Raw genomic sequence first — 17,704 nt, 5'->3', positions numbered from 1 at the left:
ATATTTGCCAATTTCTGGATGGTCGATGTCAACTGCAGCATTTGTCGCAATTCTCGCATAAATTTTGCACACAAAAATGCAGGCAGGCACCGCCCAGCTCCCATCGCCCAGCTCCTCCCTGCCACTAGCCCCGACTCGTTCCCTATCTCTATCTGTATGCAAAATGCAAATCCTCTGCCTGCCTGCGTGTAAATGAAATGTAAGCAGTGCCGCATATTTCATGACACGCTGCATAAAATACAATCGTATTTTAGTTAGCGCTCAGGCCAGGCTACAAGCGTCAGGACAGCTGGATAGTTCTGGCCAGAACCAAGGGATAGCCACTGCCACTGCCACAGCCACTCCCCCAGCCAATCCGTATGCAAATGCGGAAGAGGGAGAGAGAGAGGGAAGGGAACTTTGGGACAATGTTCATATCTTGCTGCTGCTGCTGCTGCTGCTGCTGTCGGTGCGTAATCTCTGGTGCCACAAAACGGAGACCCGGGACCGGAGGAGACCAGCAGAACTTTTGTACTTTTGTTAGTTTTCCATTCGGACAGAAATGTTGTTAAGCTCGTTGCCATTATTTGATTGCCATGCCCTAAGTCCAACCCCCGCCCCCCGTTGGTTACCCTCGTAGAAACTTGACCTTAAATACGATTGTTTAGTGTAATTTCATTTCATTTGGGGGCTCTGTGGGCCACAACTTGCTCGACAGCAATTAAGTTTCTGTGTGTTTCTGTGTGGACACGGGGACACATGTTGCTGGGTGCTGGAACCGAACCCTCTGACAATGTCCCTTTGTTCCTTACGGCCACCCATTCCGTTCCTTAACATTATTACGTTTATCGTGCCACATTGACAGAACAAAAACCTGCCTTGTGTACAAATTTTCTATTTATGTTGGGACACCTCTGAGTCTCTCACTCTCTCTCTCTTTTTGGCCAGACAATCGATGGATTGAGCCGATAAAACCCACTCACCGACCCAACCGTAAACCATCAGCTATCACACTCACCCACATATGTATGCGCACGCATGGAATAAAAATGGAAACATTTTTCGGTATTTTGGTGCTCAGACAAAATGCGTTGTTAAACATTTTTGGGTCAAAATCATAAGCCATGATAGTTAGAAGCCACAAAAATGTTAGACAAACACTTAGGCAGCGACACACACACGCACACACACACACCACAGTGGAAGGGGGTTCTATGGTGGGTATGGGGAATCAGCACGAAATCCATTCAATGCCATAATAGACACTGGAAATGTTCCACCTTTCATTCAGGGATTGAGATTGAGGGTTGTGGGTCGAAGCTGGGGATGGGGATGGGAAACCACAGAAATTGCATTTTCGTCTCGACAGTTTTTGTGGGTTTCCTGAATGTCCTTAGCATGTGTATCTATCTGTTTGTCTCTCTCTGTGTGTGTGTGCTTATTTTGTCATTTACGTGTATCCCTTTTAATGCGACCCCAAAAAAATTAGTTTTTATTGTCACACAAAGGACATTGGCAACGGAAAACGGAAAACGGCAAGCTACAGCCACAGTCATATGAGGAGTTTAGCCTCTGTGGCTCAGTTATTAAGCTTTTGTCTTTATTTTATATGTTTTACAATCTCTGTATCCATGATGACACCGCCAGTCGAATCTAGGATACAGTATTCGAGCGTCCCAGGGTCGTGTGCCGGTCGTGGCCTTTTCAATTGAAATTTGTGCGCTTTTGTGGGTTGTTTGGCATTTCATTTTTGGGCTTCTTTAAATGATAACTCGAACTCCTGCCACACAGCCTATGTATGTGTGTGTGTGTTACATGACTCTGATCGAAATGGGAAACGGAATGGATTGAAAGAGGAGACTCCGACGTGTAATTGCCTGCTAAGTGGGATGTACACAGAGGTTCGATTTCTCGTTACTATGCTGCCAACTAGGCAGTGCCATGTTGCTGCAACTCTTAATTGCAACAGAGGATGCATAGGCACACACACACGCTCACACACAGGGACACTAGCAGAAGGCAGTCATGTGCAAATTGCGTTTGTTCCGCAACAGACCAAGCAGAACAGCTCCGATAAGCGATAAGCTGCTGCAACAAAACAAACTTTAAAGAGCGACTCGGGATTCCGTCATCGAATCAGCTTTAAACCAGGACACATGCCACAACAATAAGCGCCACAGAAGAGGGGGGGACGACACTCTGTTGTTAATAAAGTTCAATTTTGGTTACAGCACAGCCACCGCCACCGCCAAAACAACAGCAACAACAGCAACAACAAAATGCAAATGACCCTGACTTTGGACCGAGGGGAGCGGGAAGCGGGCAGTGCGCGGCTAGGGCGTGAGGCCTGGGGGCAGGCACTTGGAGTGCGTTAAATTTATTTATTATCATTGTCAGCGTCATCATTTGGGGCAAAGTGTCATTTAGTACAGGGCCTCCTGGCAAAGGCGGTAACATGCCACAAAATGACAAAACGAAGCGTAAACCGGGAGCAGAGGCGGCAACAACAAAAGGCCCAGCCCGGCCCCGTACCCAGTCCCGCAATTTGCCACTGCCGCACAAATAACATCAAGTTCAAAGCTAATGGCTGGGGCAGGCAGGGACGGGGGCAGCGTAATGGGACCCCAGTAAGGACCCACGACTCTGGCATAATCGAACCAAAGCAGACAACGAAAGGAAGCAAAAAAAACACAGTAAGACAGAGCGAAAGAATGGGAAGGGGAAAGGGAAAGGGAAAGGGCGGTGGGAGAAAACTGTAACGAAAGCGAAACGAGAGCCGCACAATGCATGTGGCATGTGGCAAGTGGCAACTGGGAAAATGTTTGTATAGTCGAATAACGCAAAAGCAGAAGCAAACCCGAAAGCCCAAGCCCAAGAGCTGAAGCTGAAGCTACAGCTGGGGGATGGGGAAGAGACTCGAAATGGGAAATGGAGATTGGGGTTGGCTGTCTGGAGGAGGAGGAGGAGGAGGAGGAGGGTTGGGAAATAATGTACGCATTAATTCCTCATTTAAATTCAGCGGCGCGTACAACGCATTAGTTGCGTCATTCCCCCCGCCAACCCCGCAACCCCGCACCATGCTGCCCGCCGGAGACACTTTTGGCTCCTGTTCTCAAGAGTCCTTCGATGATGGCCTTAAAAGCAGATTCCGCTCTGAGCGAAAGTGATCTCGTCCTGCTGCTGCTCCAGCCACTTCCTTTGCAGAGAACTACTTGTGTGTGCGTAAGTTTCTTTTGCTCAAAATTAGCATAATGTCAGCGAATTATGCAATGCTTTTTTCCGACTCTTCGAGTTCTGCACAGTTCCTTTGCACAGTCCCATACCCTCTTCCGCCTGTCCGCCTGCCACACTTGGCTAAGTGCACTTTCCACCCAAAAAAACAAACAAGCAAAACAACAACCAGCGCAGCAGCAGGAAGGACGGATGCCACAGGATGTGAGGGTGTGGGGAGGAGTGCTCTTGGCCAGGTCAAGTAAATCAACGCATTACACTTTGTAATGTGACTGAATAAGCAGTGGGGAATACGACAGACACTGCGAGAGGCGGTCAGAAGGGGAAAGGGAAGGGAAGTGTGCGAATTGCTTGCTCAGAGTGTAAGTGCAAATGCACTGATAATGCCAATAATTCAATTATCCTGCTGTGAGCCACCCCACCCCACTGGCCATAGAGCATGTCTTGGCTTATTGTTATTGCCAAACCAAACCGAGTGACTAGCTGTTGGTGTTGGTGTTGGTGTTGGTGTTCGTGTTGCTGTGGCTGTGGCTGCACTTACAACTTCCACAGATTGCAGCTACTTTTGTTGGTTGCACGTCTGTCTGGCTGCTCGCAGCTTGGCTCTCGTATTAAGAAGTCACTTAGTTGACAGCCAGATAACAAGGAGCAGTAGCAGAAAGCAGCAGAAACAGCAGGAGAGCAGGAGGGGAGAGCAGCAGCACAGCCCGGCAGGACGTAAATTGAAAACAATAGTTGCAATCCCAAACGACACACCAAGTGTATCAATCTGTCTGAGTGTGCGTGTGTGTGTTTGTGTATATAAACATAAATAGGAAACGGATGGATGGCCAACAGTCTGACTGGATGGATGGATGGACAGATTGCATGTGTGTGCGCATCGTTACACGGTTTATCACTTTAGAGTGGGTCAAGTTGTTGCCAGATGTCTGAGATTAGTTTACGGATATCTGAAATGGCTCATTAGGACTGCACTAACTACTATAATGTGTGGAATGCCATTAAATTTATTTCACTAACTGCACCGAGAAAGGGTTCTCAACAGACATTTATTGAACGGAATAAAGTGTATAGAACCTGCCACTGAAATCGATATGAAGCCACAGTGTGGCAGAAATCTTCGACACTTTGCAGCCTTGTGTCTGGCACACGCAGCTTTAATGGGCCAATGCCGCGGCTTAAAGTGCTTTCTGGGGCTCCGGCTTCGGCTTTGGCTCCCCAACGTTGGGCGACATTAATTGTCGGCATAATTTCATTACGTTTCGTTCATTAAAACTTTCGAAAATGAAAGTCGGCAGTGGCGGTGGCGGTGGCGGAGGGAAAAATGGTTGCGAGCAGCATTTCCCCAGGGGGACGGCAGGCTGCTAGGGCTTAAAGCTGCGGATGCGGCTGTGGCTGTGGCTGTTGGCCTCCCCTCTTCTCTCCGTGGAATTATGGCTCATTAAATGACATAATGCAGACAGTGGAGCCAAACCAAAATTGTATTTGTATACTTAGGCGACGAGTACGCACTTTCCCTTTCGGCAGAGCGACAGATGCTCCTTGGTGCTGGCTCTTGAGTCCTGGCTCCCTGGCTTCCCCGCGCTGTAACCGCAGGGCGATGGCAAGGCCGCCCGCTGGCGTCTACTAATGTCTTTCTAATACACAGACACGCACCGAGAATACACTCCCCCACACATGTGTGTGGGCCATATCGCAGCGTGCTGGCACAGGACACTTCACAGACATGTGTGCCGCATAATAGTCCCGGCTTGATTTTTCTCTCTTTTTGGTTCCTTAAGGCATAGCTGCTACCGCCCGAATGCCCGTGTGTGTGTGTCTTAACTGCCGTTGCGTCTTTTTCAATTACACACATAATTAAATATGTTGCACGCCCCAACCAATGCCGGGGCGTGGTACCCCGCGGGGACACTGTGTATGTGTGCCAGACAAATACTTCCAAATCTCTCCCAATTGTGCGATATTCCCAGCAGCAGGACTCGACACTCTCCGCTCTCTCTTCTGCCTCCTGTTTCCTTTTTCCCTGCTGCCCATGTCGGTTCGCATTTTGTAGATTTTAATAAACACGCAAGATAATTAAATTTAATCGCAGGCTTTTATTCTACATTAGCATGTGTGCGGGTGCCCCTCTGCCACACCATCCCCCTCCCCCTTTTGCCTTTGCAAATGACAAACTCTATTTGCTGTGGCCAAATTCAATTTGCCACCAAAGTCCTGCCAGTCTGCTGGGTCCTTGGGCAAACATTTCATTTCCATCCAGTTGGGCTCAACAATTTCATTTGAGGAGAGCATTTCCCTCTCTCTCTCGCTCTCGCTCTTGAGAACTCAAATGCTCTCCACTTGGCAAACAATTTGCGGCTAGATAATTGCGCAAATTTAAACATTTTTTATGCCTGCCTAAAAGTGTAAATACTCAGACACACGTGTCGGAGTGTGAGTGGGAGTGGGAGTGTGTCTCGTATCTCCTCTGCAACTGTGGATTTGTATCTGTGGCTCGTTTCCGCTCTGGCTAATCTTTGAGCCAATAAATTTATGCGGAAATATATGCCATCCGGCTTTGTGTCTGTCTCTCTGGCACTGCCTCTGCCTCTGTCTCTGGCCCTGTGTCTGTGTCTGTGTCTGTCAAAATCCTCTTGCCAATTTCCACTTTGCTGGGGATATAAATACAATTTGCAGGTTTTAATAACCGCAGCTGTCGCCACATCACATCGCCTAAGTGCAAGGCATAAACCAGACTCAGAAAAACCAACGAGAACCCATGGAGAAAGTTGAAATGGTTAGAAAAAAGAAATCCCACAATTTAAGATCAGAAACAGAACAGGAACAGAAGTACATGGGAAAGGCAGTGGGAATAGGAATAGGAACTCGAAAAAGGAAAGGAAATAGAAAACAAAAGGCCACAGACACAACGGAAATGAAGATTTTTATGTGGCCCAAAGTGGGGCAGGATTGCCAGCCAGAGCCAGAGCCAGGCCCAGACCCGTACTTGTGCCCCATAAATTGCTGGCAAAAAGTGTGTGTGGAAAAGTGTTTTGTCAACCCCTACCCCAACGGGAGCTAGAAGGACCTTGCCACACAGTCACATACTCTGCAGAAGCAGCCAAATAAATTTCTATTAAACACAAATGAGCAAAGCAAAAAAAAGTTTCTTAGAAAAGTTTTATCCCCCGCACTCACACTCACACACACATCCAGTGACAACAAGAACAAAAATGTTCTCCCCTACTTACGAGATGGAGAGAACTTTGGGGCAACAATAATTATGTTGATTACAACAAAGCGGCAACTTTTGCCCTCTTCAATCTGCCGCTAAGTGTTCTCGTCCCCCTTCGGGCTCTTCAGTTGAGGGCTCAAGCCATGAACAACCGTCAATATCCATTAATAATCGCATGTACATGGTAACAGAAATATTTATCTATGTATCTGTAGATCTAATGTAAGCCATAATTCTGTGCAAAAAAATAGATATGGAGAGGCAGTACCTAATGTAAAACCTTCTATAAACTTTCCATTATTTGTGGGAATTTTGCAGCTTGCAACATTTTGGAGTGCACACAAAACCAATTTCGTATGCCACTCCGTTCGTTGGAGTTCGTTTTTGTTTTTGGAAATCTAATTAAAATCATGTTTGTTAGCTTTTGCCGGGCAGTAATTATTAGCCATTAGCTCTGACTGCCCAATTATCAGTTGGCCAAACACACACAGTGCTGCAAATCGGCAGCAGGAGCTGCAGGAGCCGCAATTAAAATTCAACTAATTACTAAACATGAGATAACAAAATATAATGAGCTCGATAATGAGGGGATGGATGTCCCTACGCGTACTCATGCAAAGTGAATGCTGCTGCAGTAAATGTTCCTGCCTCGCTTTTGTATTTTATAAATTGGCTCAGGACTTGAACTGCACACCCGCTGGCCATCAATCAGGTGTGCTGGCTGCCTGGCTGCCTGGATGTATGTACGTGTGACGATCCCCGTGGCTGCCTCACCATTCGCCGTGAGCAATTTGAAAGTCGCGTCTAATCTTTGGCCTGTTGGCTCACGTGATTTGTTTGCAGCATCGCCCGAGAGCAGCGGCAGGGGTAGCGCATAAATCAAAATGCCATTTTTGATAGCAGTTCCCTTGGCCACCTGACTGCCAATGCCAGTGCCAGTGCCAGTGCCAGTGCCAGTCCCGTGCCAATGCCCCATTCCTATCTGCCCCGTTAGACAATATATCAAATTGCTTTTGCATTGCGCGCATGCTACATTTTATTTAGATTCTGGCTTAAAGATTGTCCTGCCCCTGCATTGTCTGTGCACTCTGCACAGTCTCTGTAGCCTGTTGTGTCTGTTGTCTGAGTGAGTGGCCCGGAAGTGGGAGGTAAGTGCAGCAGCCGCCCATTAATCATGGCCACGGGGGCAACGTGTTGAGGCAACCAAAAACATTCGAGGCGGTTCTAAGCCAGCACAGCTCCTCCAACTCCAACTCCCTCCCCATTTCCACTTCCCCTTCCATTTCCATTCCCATTATCCTTCATCCCGATTCATAAACCATTATAGTTTTCTCTCTTCTGCATTGTTGCTGCCTCTTGCCAGTGTGTTTGTGTGTGTGTTTCGTGAAAGGGTTGCGAAATTTATGTGTTGCAATTATTTTCTTGGAATAACACTTAAAGTGATTTACGCGGGGCATGTGAGTGTGGCAGCCCCTCCACTCACTCCCCCTCGCTCTCGCCTAGAAGGAAAACTAAAGCAAAACCAACAAAATGTTCCTTTCCCCCCAACCGTGTCCGATGTCTGCTGCTTATTCCGCCCCATTGGGTTTCTCGTGCACTTAATAAGATTTGTTAGACCCTCAATGAAATGGAAATCGGCATCAAACCACGAGAGCAGGATTAAAGGTATCCTGGGAACATATCCTTAAACAAATGACCAACCAAATGGCTCGTCATGTGTTCAATTTGTGGTGCGAACGAGTCCTTAAGCACTCCAAAGGGGAACAAACAGACTGGCGGACAACATGTACAACTTTGATCTCGTTTATTGAAATCGTTGCAACGAAGAGGCGTGGCCAAAAGTGCCTCAGGCTGTTGTTTGCACTTGCAGCAACATGCCGTTTGTTTGCCCATCGAGCATGTTGCAAGTGAAATCGCTCGAGTGCACCAGCAGCAGGAACATCAAAGGGGACTGTCGAACTGGGTGTGGAGCCGGGCCGATGATGCGGCTTTTACGTGCACCTAATTGTCGCCGCCATTAAGCGTGGGGAGCGATGGCCAGGGAGAGAGAGAGTGTTCTGGCCAACTGGTCATAAATTCAATGGCCAAAATTATTACCTGTAATTACAGGCAGAGCAGCAGAGGCATAAAACATAATTTGAAATTTATGTTATGTTTATGACCCGCGGGCAGAAAAGTCCGGAGAGTACGCCCAATGAGTGCCACTAAATTATCGGCTTAATGTGCCCTAAAATTCCTCCACTCTGCATATTCCGACAAATTGAATTGGGAGAGTGAACTACGTACATACATACAGCATCCATTACCAGCAATCCCTGCCCCCGGCCCTACCCTAATGGACACAAACTTTGCAGAGAAAATAATTTTAAATCATGAATTTAATTTGTCTCTGCTTCTCTCTCACTTTGCAGACCTGCTACGAACTGGAACGATATCTGCGGGATGAGCCAAAGGTCGGCAAGAAGATCCACAGCGATCTGGACACATCTGCCTGGGACATATTCTCGGCGCCCGCCCGCCTACTCGAGGAGCTAAAGATCAAGGAGCAGAATCTGGATGCCATTTCGACGACATCTTCGGTGTCCTCCAACTGCTCGGGCATCTCCTGGGACAGCAATGGCTCGCAGGCGCTCAGCTGTGCGGTTCTGGTCAAGCAGGAGCGCATCGACGAGGAGGACGAGGAGGTGGGCTGCGATGACAAGCTGGGCGTGCTCTTTGCGGCGCCACCATCGGCCATTTCGCCCAATCCCAGTATCAGCAGTGCCAACGGCAACATGACACCCACCAGCAGCAGCGGCAGCAACAGTCACATCAGCACCAGCCCCAGCAGCAGCAGCAGCAGCAGCTCCCCCATCATCCGTAGCAGCAGCAGCGGCAGCATGAGTCAAGCGAGCAGCTGCCTGAGTGGCGCCAGCACCATCACTGTGAGCTCGCCGAGCAGTTCGTCGCCGGCGTTCAAGGTGCGCGTGGTGCAGGCCAAGAGCCAGATGGGCAACGGGGCGCGGTTGCACCTGGGGCACGTGCAGGACTTTGTACTGCCCACGCTGACGCCGCCCTCCTCCCCAGAGTCCAGCCTGCGGAGCCACAACAACTATGCGCAACAGATCGAGGCCAATGATCTGGCGGTCCTGATTCAGCAGCAACAACAACAGCAGCGACAGCAGCAACAACAGCAGCAGCAGCAGCAGCAGCAACAGCAACAAGGCAACACCACACCCGCCACAGCGATCCTGCGCTTCACCAGCAGCAATCACCAAAACAATCCCACAATGACGCAACTGCAACAGCAGCAGCAGCAGCTGGCCGTCCAGCATCTGAGCATATCGCCGCAGGCCCTCGTGCAAAGCGGCAGCAACAGCAGCAGCAACTCGCCCCACAGCAGCAGCAGCAACACAAGCGCCAGCAGCAGCAGCAGCGGCAGCTCCAGTGGCGGCAGCTCAAGTGGCGGCGGCTGCAACAAGGACAGTCAGTCAACCCACAGCAACATTCCGCGCAGCACCATCGTACGGCTGACCACGGCGAACGGCAAGCCGGGAGCGGCTGGCATCAGCCTGGCACGCGTCATCCAAATGCAGAACAATGGCCATGCCAATGTCGCAGCTGTACTCAGTGCGGCCGCCAGCAGTGCCAGCAACAGCAACAGCAACAACAACAGCAACAACAACAACAACAGCAACTCCCACAGTTCCAGCGTGTCGACGTCACAGCAACAAGTGGCGGCGCCACGAGCTGACAAATCAACAAACGGTGCGTATGGCAGCCAAGCACCTGCCCAGCACTTGCCCCAATTTCAGCATCACACCTCCGACTGGTGTGACAGCCTTGTAACTGACCCCCTTGTGACCCCCCTCTTGACTCTTCTTCTCGCTTCAGGTTCTGCCAAAAATCATCACCCGCGGCAACATCACAGCGATCACAGCCCGGACGCCAAGCGGCGGATACACAAGTGCCAATTCCTGGGCTGCAAAAAAGTCTACACGAAGAGTTCGCATCTGAAGGCCCACCAAAGAACGCACACAGGTGAGTGCACGAGGCATAGATGGGGCCGGGGGAATGTGTGCTGCAACTGACAGCTTCAAGTGCGGCCTGTTGAAATATGAGAGGGGATGTGGTGATGGGGGGATCTGTAGGCTCCTGCCCGAAAAGTGTGCTATGGGATAGACTCGTACCCCGGCAGGACTACCAATTAAAAGTTTAGCCCACACACACGCAAAAACATACCTTGGGGCAAGGACATGCATAGCAAACCCCTGGTCGTCGCTCTTGTGCGCTACCTTAATAAATCAGAGACCTGCGACAACAATGTCCCGGGCAGAGACCCCTGGGACACACGAGTGACATGTTGCATTGTTTACCCCGACACTGTCCACCGTCCATTGTCCTGTGTCCATGCAGTCCCGCAGCAGCAGGAACAAAAAAACATGCAGCAGGAGTGCGAGCAGGAATGAGAGTGAGAAAGAGAGAGCAATTGAGGCCCCAAACACAACCTCATGGCCGGACGGACAGCAGGCGATGCTTGAAATTTCAATAAAAATCGCATAATTCAAACATGAAATATTGGTCGCAGCGAGAGAGAGGTGGAGATGTGGAGAAATCCCAGCGATGAAATGTAATTTTATTACAACCACTCACACACACACACACACACACACACACACACGCCCACATTCGAACACCAGAGAGAGAGCAAATCTATTGATTTGTGCCCCATGTAGATGCCTCCTCTGTGCGTGTGTGCTGCCTGTCCTGTCCTGTTCTGTTCTGTTCGTGTGCTCTGCCAGCAAACACTTAACCCATAAAATAGAAACCAAAATCCATTTCAAGTTTTGCCAAAAAGTGGGTGAAAAAAATAGTTTGGTTTATTTGCAGTTGGCTGGCGGCGAACAGTTTTGTGCGCATTCAGTTAAAATGCGTTGAGCGGCGGGATTTGCCTAACTCTCTGCACCCAAAGCCTCCTCCATGAATTCCGAGTTTTGTTTCTGGCTGTCAGTTTTCAGTTTTATTTGTAGAAGCTGGTGGGTGGGGAGGCTGAAGGGTGTAGCCACAAATCACTTGGCACACACTCAAAACCAGAATTCTCCAGCGTTGGCATTATTCCGAGACATCGTAAACAGACAAATATTTCCGCAAGATCGACCAAAAATGTGCAGGAAAATACCCAATGCCAGATCCACGAGCATCACAATACTGAATGGAGCCTGAAAACTGTAGGGAATGAAATGCTGGGAATGCTGACAGTTGTCCGAATCGAATGAATGCCCCTCTGTGGGAAAGGATCCATTTTGTGGATGGCCTGTGGACTTGTTCACTTATGCATCCAAGTGTTGGCGCCGCATCACATCACAAATCCCATCTGTTGGATTTGTTGACTCTTTGCATGCCCAGCATGTTTCGTCAGCAAATGAAATTCGTACCAGACATATTTCTCACTCAAAAGTGTATGTCTCTACGGGGCGGGGGGAGGGGTCTTGGGTCGGCGAATGTTTGTTTAGTGCCCAAATGTCGGTTCAAGTTTGAGTGTTGAGTGACCCTTTCAGGGCATACCAATCATCATCAGCATCAGGCTCAACAGCAGCTTCAGATTCATGCATATGCAACATAAGGTATACGAGCATGCCACTTGCTCTTGCCACTTGCTCCTTGCCACAACCACCAACTCTGACAGACAGAGTCAACAACTTCTTGTGTCAGCCGCAGGATATTGCTCAATTTGTAAATTTGCTGTGGCCCTAGGAGATGCGGAGCTTAACATTTTAATTAACATTCAATTTCTGCGCCTCCTCAAAACAGTTTGTTCGTCTTTCTGCTGCCTCCTGCCTGTTGTTGTTTGCACTTGCCATAAGAAAGCCAAAAACTTCTGGCTCAATAAAAATCCATAACAGTCGAAAGTTTTTGCTCATAATTTTCAGTTTATCTTTGGCCACAAAACCAAGAACACAAGAAGCAGAAACAGGAGCCATAGCCATGGCCTGAGCAGCTTTCTCCGTCACTAAACTGTTCAAATTAAAATCGAGTACAGCTCATCCAGGGGCGTGACTGCCTGATTGGCACCTCGTTGTTGTGCTACCCCCACTGTTGTCGCTCCAGTGCCCCAAGTGCTAAAAGTGTTAATTTTCTTGCAAGAACTTTCTGGCCATTGTGGCAACATCCGTTTTGGGTGCGATACAAAATGAAAGAGAAGGAATTCTATAATTAATTACACATGTTCTACGGATGCGAAGATGTGCCTGGGTCACCAGCAGTCGTCAGAGGAGTCCCATAAATCAAAAGCCAAGGTGTTGGCCCAGCGATAAGATTGAAACATTTGATTTCAGACGACCCACCCGTGCCCTAACAAAAAATGTAGCAAGGCAAAAGCCACGAGGGATTCTCTTTTGGGGCATTTGGGAAAGAGAAACGTAATTATTTTAATGATACCATGGAGACCGGGCGAGGCTCCGTTTTTAATGTTTTGCTCTGGCTTAAATTAAAGAAAATCTAATGAATTACGTTTTTTGCATTTAAAATGAAGCGCAGGGGAAAATGTATTTGGGGCATTCTTTAAATGCTGTCGCATTAGAAAGGCGACCGGACACATGCAAATAATTGATGATGAGCCATTATTTACTGGCCAAACGGGGCGTCCTTGAGCGGGTGATGGCAGGGAATGGCAGGGGATAGCGGGAGAGCAAAGAGCAGCGTGCAATGGCAGACAGTGTAATTAATTTGATTTGGGCTCTCGAGCGCGCTTCCTGCGCTGCTTCCACCGTTTCCTCCTGTGGCTTGTCCGGGCATTTCAATTTGCATGTCCCGGGACCATTTAATTAGGAATCCATTCAAGCATTTCCCAGTCGTGCAGATACAATTGTGCAGATACATATATAGATAGATAGATAGATAGATGGATAGGGGAGAAACACAATTGAATATCAATTAAAGCGCCGCACTTCGATGCAATAAATTCCTCACAAACTTTTGCCACAAAAGATTTCAATTAGTTAAACGCAGAGCCGTGGCTATAAAAATGCCAGAGTTGCATGCAACCACAGACATAAGAGTGGACCTGGGGTTTGGGGGAGTTTTCCGGGGTTTTTCGAGGCACTGAAACCGTTAAGAAAAGATTACAAGTGCAATCAAGTGGAAAGACGCAAACAGACCATAAAAATTGTGTTGAGTGCAAAAGCCGAGAAGGCATCGACGAGGGCTCTCCCTCTCCCCCTCTCTCTCGCCAATAAAAAGGAGCGGCGGCTGGCAGGAACCAAGCCAAAGGATAGGGATTCCTTAACTGCAGAATGCACCAGCGAGCTACACCCCCCATCGCATGTCCCGTCGGGGCATTCTTTTCTATTGCCAACTGAAATTAAAACCCAACGCCAAGTGAAATTTATAAAATATTAACTGGCTCCATTCGCTGCCATACGCTCGGGCCAAAGGTCCTGCCTCTCCTGCTAAGCGGCTGCTGTCGACTGCAAGCTGCTTCTGCTGCTGTTCGTGCTCCTGCAGTACGTGGCTTTTGTGGCCGACTCCTTATTGCCTTTAAACAATTTACAAGTGCAGGCTTTATGGCCTGCCACTGGCACTGCCACACAGCACAGCACACAGCACAGCACAGCACAGCACAGCTCCCTGCCCGTAGTGGCAACTGAAACTGAAACTATCAATATAGTAGAGTCAGACAAACGGCTGAGGTTAAGTTTTAACTGCGTTCGGCTCAATAAATTAACATGGCGACGTCTCGACGTCGCGATTGGAGCATTTCAGCGTTGTGGAGGCTGCTCGAGCAAACACAAAAAATAATAAAAAGAAGAGAGAAGAGCGCTTAACCCAGTTGCCAATTGAGATTGGGGACTGGAGATTGGTATTGGGTGGCTTTTTGGCCAGGTCGCGCTGCTTCATTGCCGCTAACAATGTCAGCGTCGATGGCAGCCATGAAAACTAATTAAAAGGCATTGGCGGCTGGCATTCCAGCAGATACTGGCACAACCTCTCGTACATCTCGTACATCTTGCCCCATTTTGAGCGGAAATGGCAGCTAAGGGTAGTGTACGTGTGGTGAGGGTATATCAAATATTTCTACACAAATAAAGCTCAAGAGAGGAGTCTCTGCTGTATATCCTGCTACACAAATTGATGCGTTTAGCAGCACTTATCCCATATAGGGTATCAAATTGTTCAGAATCTAATGGCTCAGCTTTAGCAGATTGTTGTTGGCTGCGTTTTCAGTTTTATTTCGTTTTTGGTTTCAGTTCGATCCATTCCGTTTGCTGGCGGGGGCCCACTTCAATGGCCAGATAGCACGGCCATTTTGGTTGCTTTATCGCTGCTGCTGCTGCTGCTGCTGCTGCTGCTGCTGCTGCTGCTGCTCCCTTCCCTCTAACAAGCCAACCCCTGACTATTCGCCTGCTCTTTTGCCGTTTAAATGCACTTCAATACGAGACTCTTGGGGGTCGCATCCTAGATCTGTGTGAGCTTGCACTTTGTGCATTTGACGGTGATTTACACAGCGCCAGAAAGAGCTGCAAGAGGCATTTAGAAAGAGACAGCCAGCACAAGAGCGACCAGGGAGGAGAAAGGCAAAAAAAAATGGACCAGCATATACACATGTATGTGTGGGAGTGTGGCAGTGTGATTGTGTTTGTGCAGTCGCTTATTTATTGGCAATGCTTCGATTCCCAAACATTTCTGACAACATGCCAAAGTGCAAGTGGCAGACACCCACACATACACACACACAGTAGCAGCAGCAGCAGATACACGAATGGAGGAGGACTTGAGCAATGGCCAAGTGTAAACAAATGGAAATTAAGACATGGTCGAATCCCATTTCTGGAAGGGTCCACAGCCCACAAGCGGAAGGCCAGTCCAGCCCCAGCAGAATGAAAGAGGAGAGTGAAAAGAGAGAGGGAGAAAGAGCAAAGAGACAGAGAGAGAAAGAGAGTGAGCTGGGGAGAGGGAAGCCGCAAGTGCATAATGTGAAATTGAGCACGGAAATATCACACATTTCCGCATGCATTAAGTTTTAAGCCATGTGTGTGTGTGTGTGTGTTTGCGTGTATCTCTGTGCATGTGTGCGTGTATGTGTGGTATGCGTTACAAAGTTTTCCACTCAGCTTTATGCATTTTTCTTGGCTGTCGTCGTCTACTTGCCGGTTATCTTGCTCCATTTTTTCTCTGCCTCTTGTCGCCCTCGCTCTCTCTCTTTCTCTCGTTCTCTCTCTCTTTCTGAGAAAAAGAGCCAGCTACGGCGGCAATTTCCTGCCACGGCCCTGCTGTTTGTCTTTTAAACTGAAATAATTTTGCCATTTTTTTGGGCTGATTCTGTTTTCCACACTTTTTGTGTGTGTGCGTGTATTTTTCTGGCATTTCCCAGCTTTACACTCTCTGCTCTAGTCAGGCTCTCTTGCTGTTTCAGTGTTCCTCGTGCGCATTTTTAGGTTCCTCTCTCTCTTTTTGCTTTTGTGTGAAATTACAACTTCTGCATTTCCTTTTCCTTTCGCCTGGCTGATTCTGTGGCTCTGACTGTGGCAATAGCTCTGGCTCTGTTTCAGGACCGGTTTCAGGGTCTGGCTCCTGCTCTGGTTGGCTTTTGGCGCTTTAGCTGCTGCTGCCGCTGCCACTCCGCTTGTATCCTTTGAGGCTTTTGGCACGCATGAAAAATGTTGGCAAAGGACTGGGAACTGGGGACTGGGGACTGTGGGGACCGCGTACGATGGCTTGGCACACCGCTGACGTTGGCGTCGCCGTCGGCATCAGCGTTAGCATCATTTCGTTTCGTTTCGGTTTTAATTTTACAGTTTTTCATTTTTAATTGTCTTACATTCCTGGCTCGCGCTTTCCCGCTCTCTCGCTACTACTCTGTGTGTGTTTCAACCCTGTCTATCTCTCTCTCTCTCTGGCTCTTCCCTTTGTGTTGCTTGTTTACTCGTGTTTTACTTTATGCATATTTCGCTTCCGCCGAGGAGCGAGCGCTGCAGCGACTGAAAAAGTTTTTTCATTTGGCAGGCGCGCGCTAAATAAAAAATGTTTCCCAAACCCCCATCTCTCTGCCCCAACCCCCAACTCCTCTGGCTACGCATATTTATGCGCTTTATTGTTTGTGCAGCAGCAGCATCAGTGACTGCAGCACACACATTTTTGACATTTTAAAGCAACTTATTTAATAAACGTTTCTCTCTCTCCCTCCCTCTCTCGTTGCAGGTGAAAAGCCCTACAAGTGCTCCTGGGAGGGCTGTGAGTGGCGCTTCGCGAGGAGCGATGAGCTGACGCGTCACTACCGGAAGCACACCGGGGCCAAGCCGTTCAAGTGCCGCAACTGCGATCGGTGCTTCTCCAGGTCCGACCATCTGGCCCTCCACATGAAGCGACACATGTGAGGCGAGATCTAAGCGGTGACGTCGACGGAGACGGCGACGACGAGGGAAGGTGGCAGCACCGCCGGCAGAGTCGGAGCTGAAGTCGGAGTGCAGCGGAAACTGTGTGCCATCAAAGGAACGATGCAAAAACTGCGTAACGCTAATCAAAATATGTAACAGAAAATTAAGGAACATTTAGACGGGGAAGAATAGGGGAGCGAGTAAAAGAGAGTGGGAGGAAAATCAAAGATAAAGCATCACAACACAAGCACAAAGATGGAAAAGAAAGTTCTCTGATTCCGATGGATATTTGTGTTGCCATTATCGCCGTTATCGTTTTCGTTTTCGTTATGGTTATCGTTATCATTATCATTATCGTTTCAATTGCAAATTCGATTTGTTTCAATGCCTTGTTAAGTGTAAGTCTAAGCCACCAGCATAATCATCAGAAATTCGCAAATATCCCCATACCTGCGGAACCGCATACCCGCATACCCCCCACCTCATAATTAGCATTTAGCGTCGCGTTCTGAACAAACAAAGCAAAAAACAAAACACAATATCGTACAATTTACCAAAGCTAAGCAGACATTACTGTAATTAGTAGTGAAGCAGCAGAAGAACTAAAAAGAAAATCCATAAAAAAGCAAAAAAAAAAAAAAAAAGATTGTAATAAAACGTAAAGAGTGAAGAAATATTTTTGTTTTCATATTGTGAACACTGCCAAAAACAGAACAGGAGAGGAATCCATGAAAAGATGAAGAGGGAAACGAAAAATGTAAAGCTAGGAAAAATGTATGTACTATAAATGTGTAAAAGTAATAATAGTTAAGATCATCATCTGTCGGTAGCACGGAAGCGGAAACAGAAAAAATAGGAGTATGGATAGGAAAAATAAGAACAAGTGCAAAATATGTTTTAAACAAAACACAAAAAACACAAAACGATG

General features: G+C 48.1%; 1 protein-coding gene across 3 annotated transcripts in view; it reads left to right on the top strand.

Moving 5' to 3' along the window:
- The window catches only part of LOC117890480 (Krueppel-like factor luna), a 113,001-nt gene extending 95,623 nt beyond the window's left edge, over positions 1-17,378 (top strand). The window contains exons 2-5 of one of the 3 annotated variants that reach the window (XM_034795347.1): positions 8,836-10,049; positions 10,092-10,171; positions 10,298-10,444; positions 16,601-17,378. In XM_034795347.1, coding sequence (XP_034651238.1) covers positions 8,836-10,049; positions 10,092-10,171; positions 10,298-10,444; positions 16,601-16,776 — 1,617 coding nt within the window. In that variant the 3' untranslated portion in view covers positions 16,777-17,378. Of the gene's footprint in view, positions 1-8,835; positions 10,172-10,297; positions 10,445-16,600 lie in introns of all 3 variants that reach the window. The other 2 variants (XM_034795348.1, XM_034795346.1) reach the window with 2 other exon arrangements.
- The last annotated feature ends 326 nt before the right edge of the window (positions 17,379-17,704 follow it).

This window comes from Drosophila subobscura, chromosome E (genome assembly GCF_008121235.1).
Source record: "Drosophila subobscura isolate 14011-0131.10 chromosome E, UCBerk_Dsub_1.0, whole genome shotgun sequence".
Taxonomy (NCBI): domain Eukaryota; kingdom Metazoa; phylum Arthropoda; class Insecta; order Diptera; family Drosophilidae; genus Drosophila; species Drosophila subobscura.
This window is presented reverse-complemented; position numbering and strand designations above follow the sequence as displayed.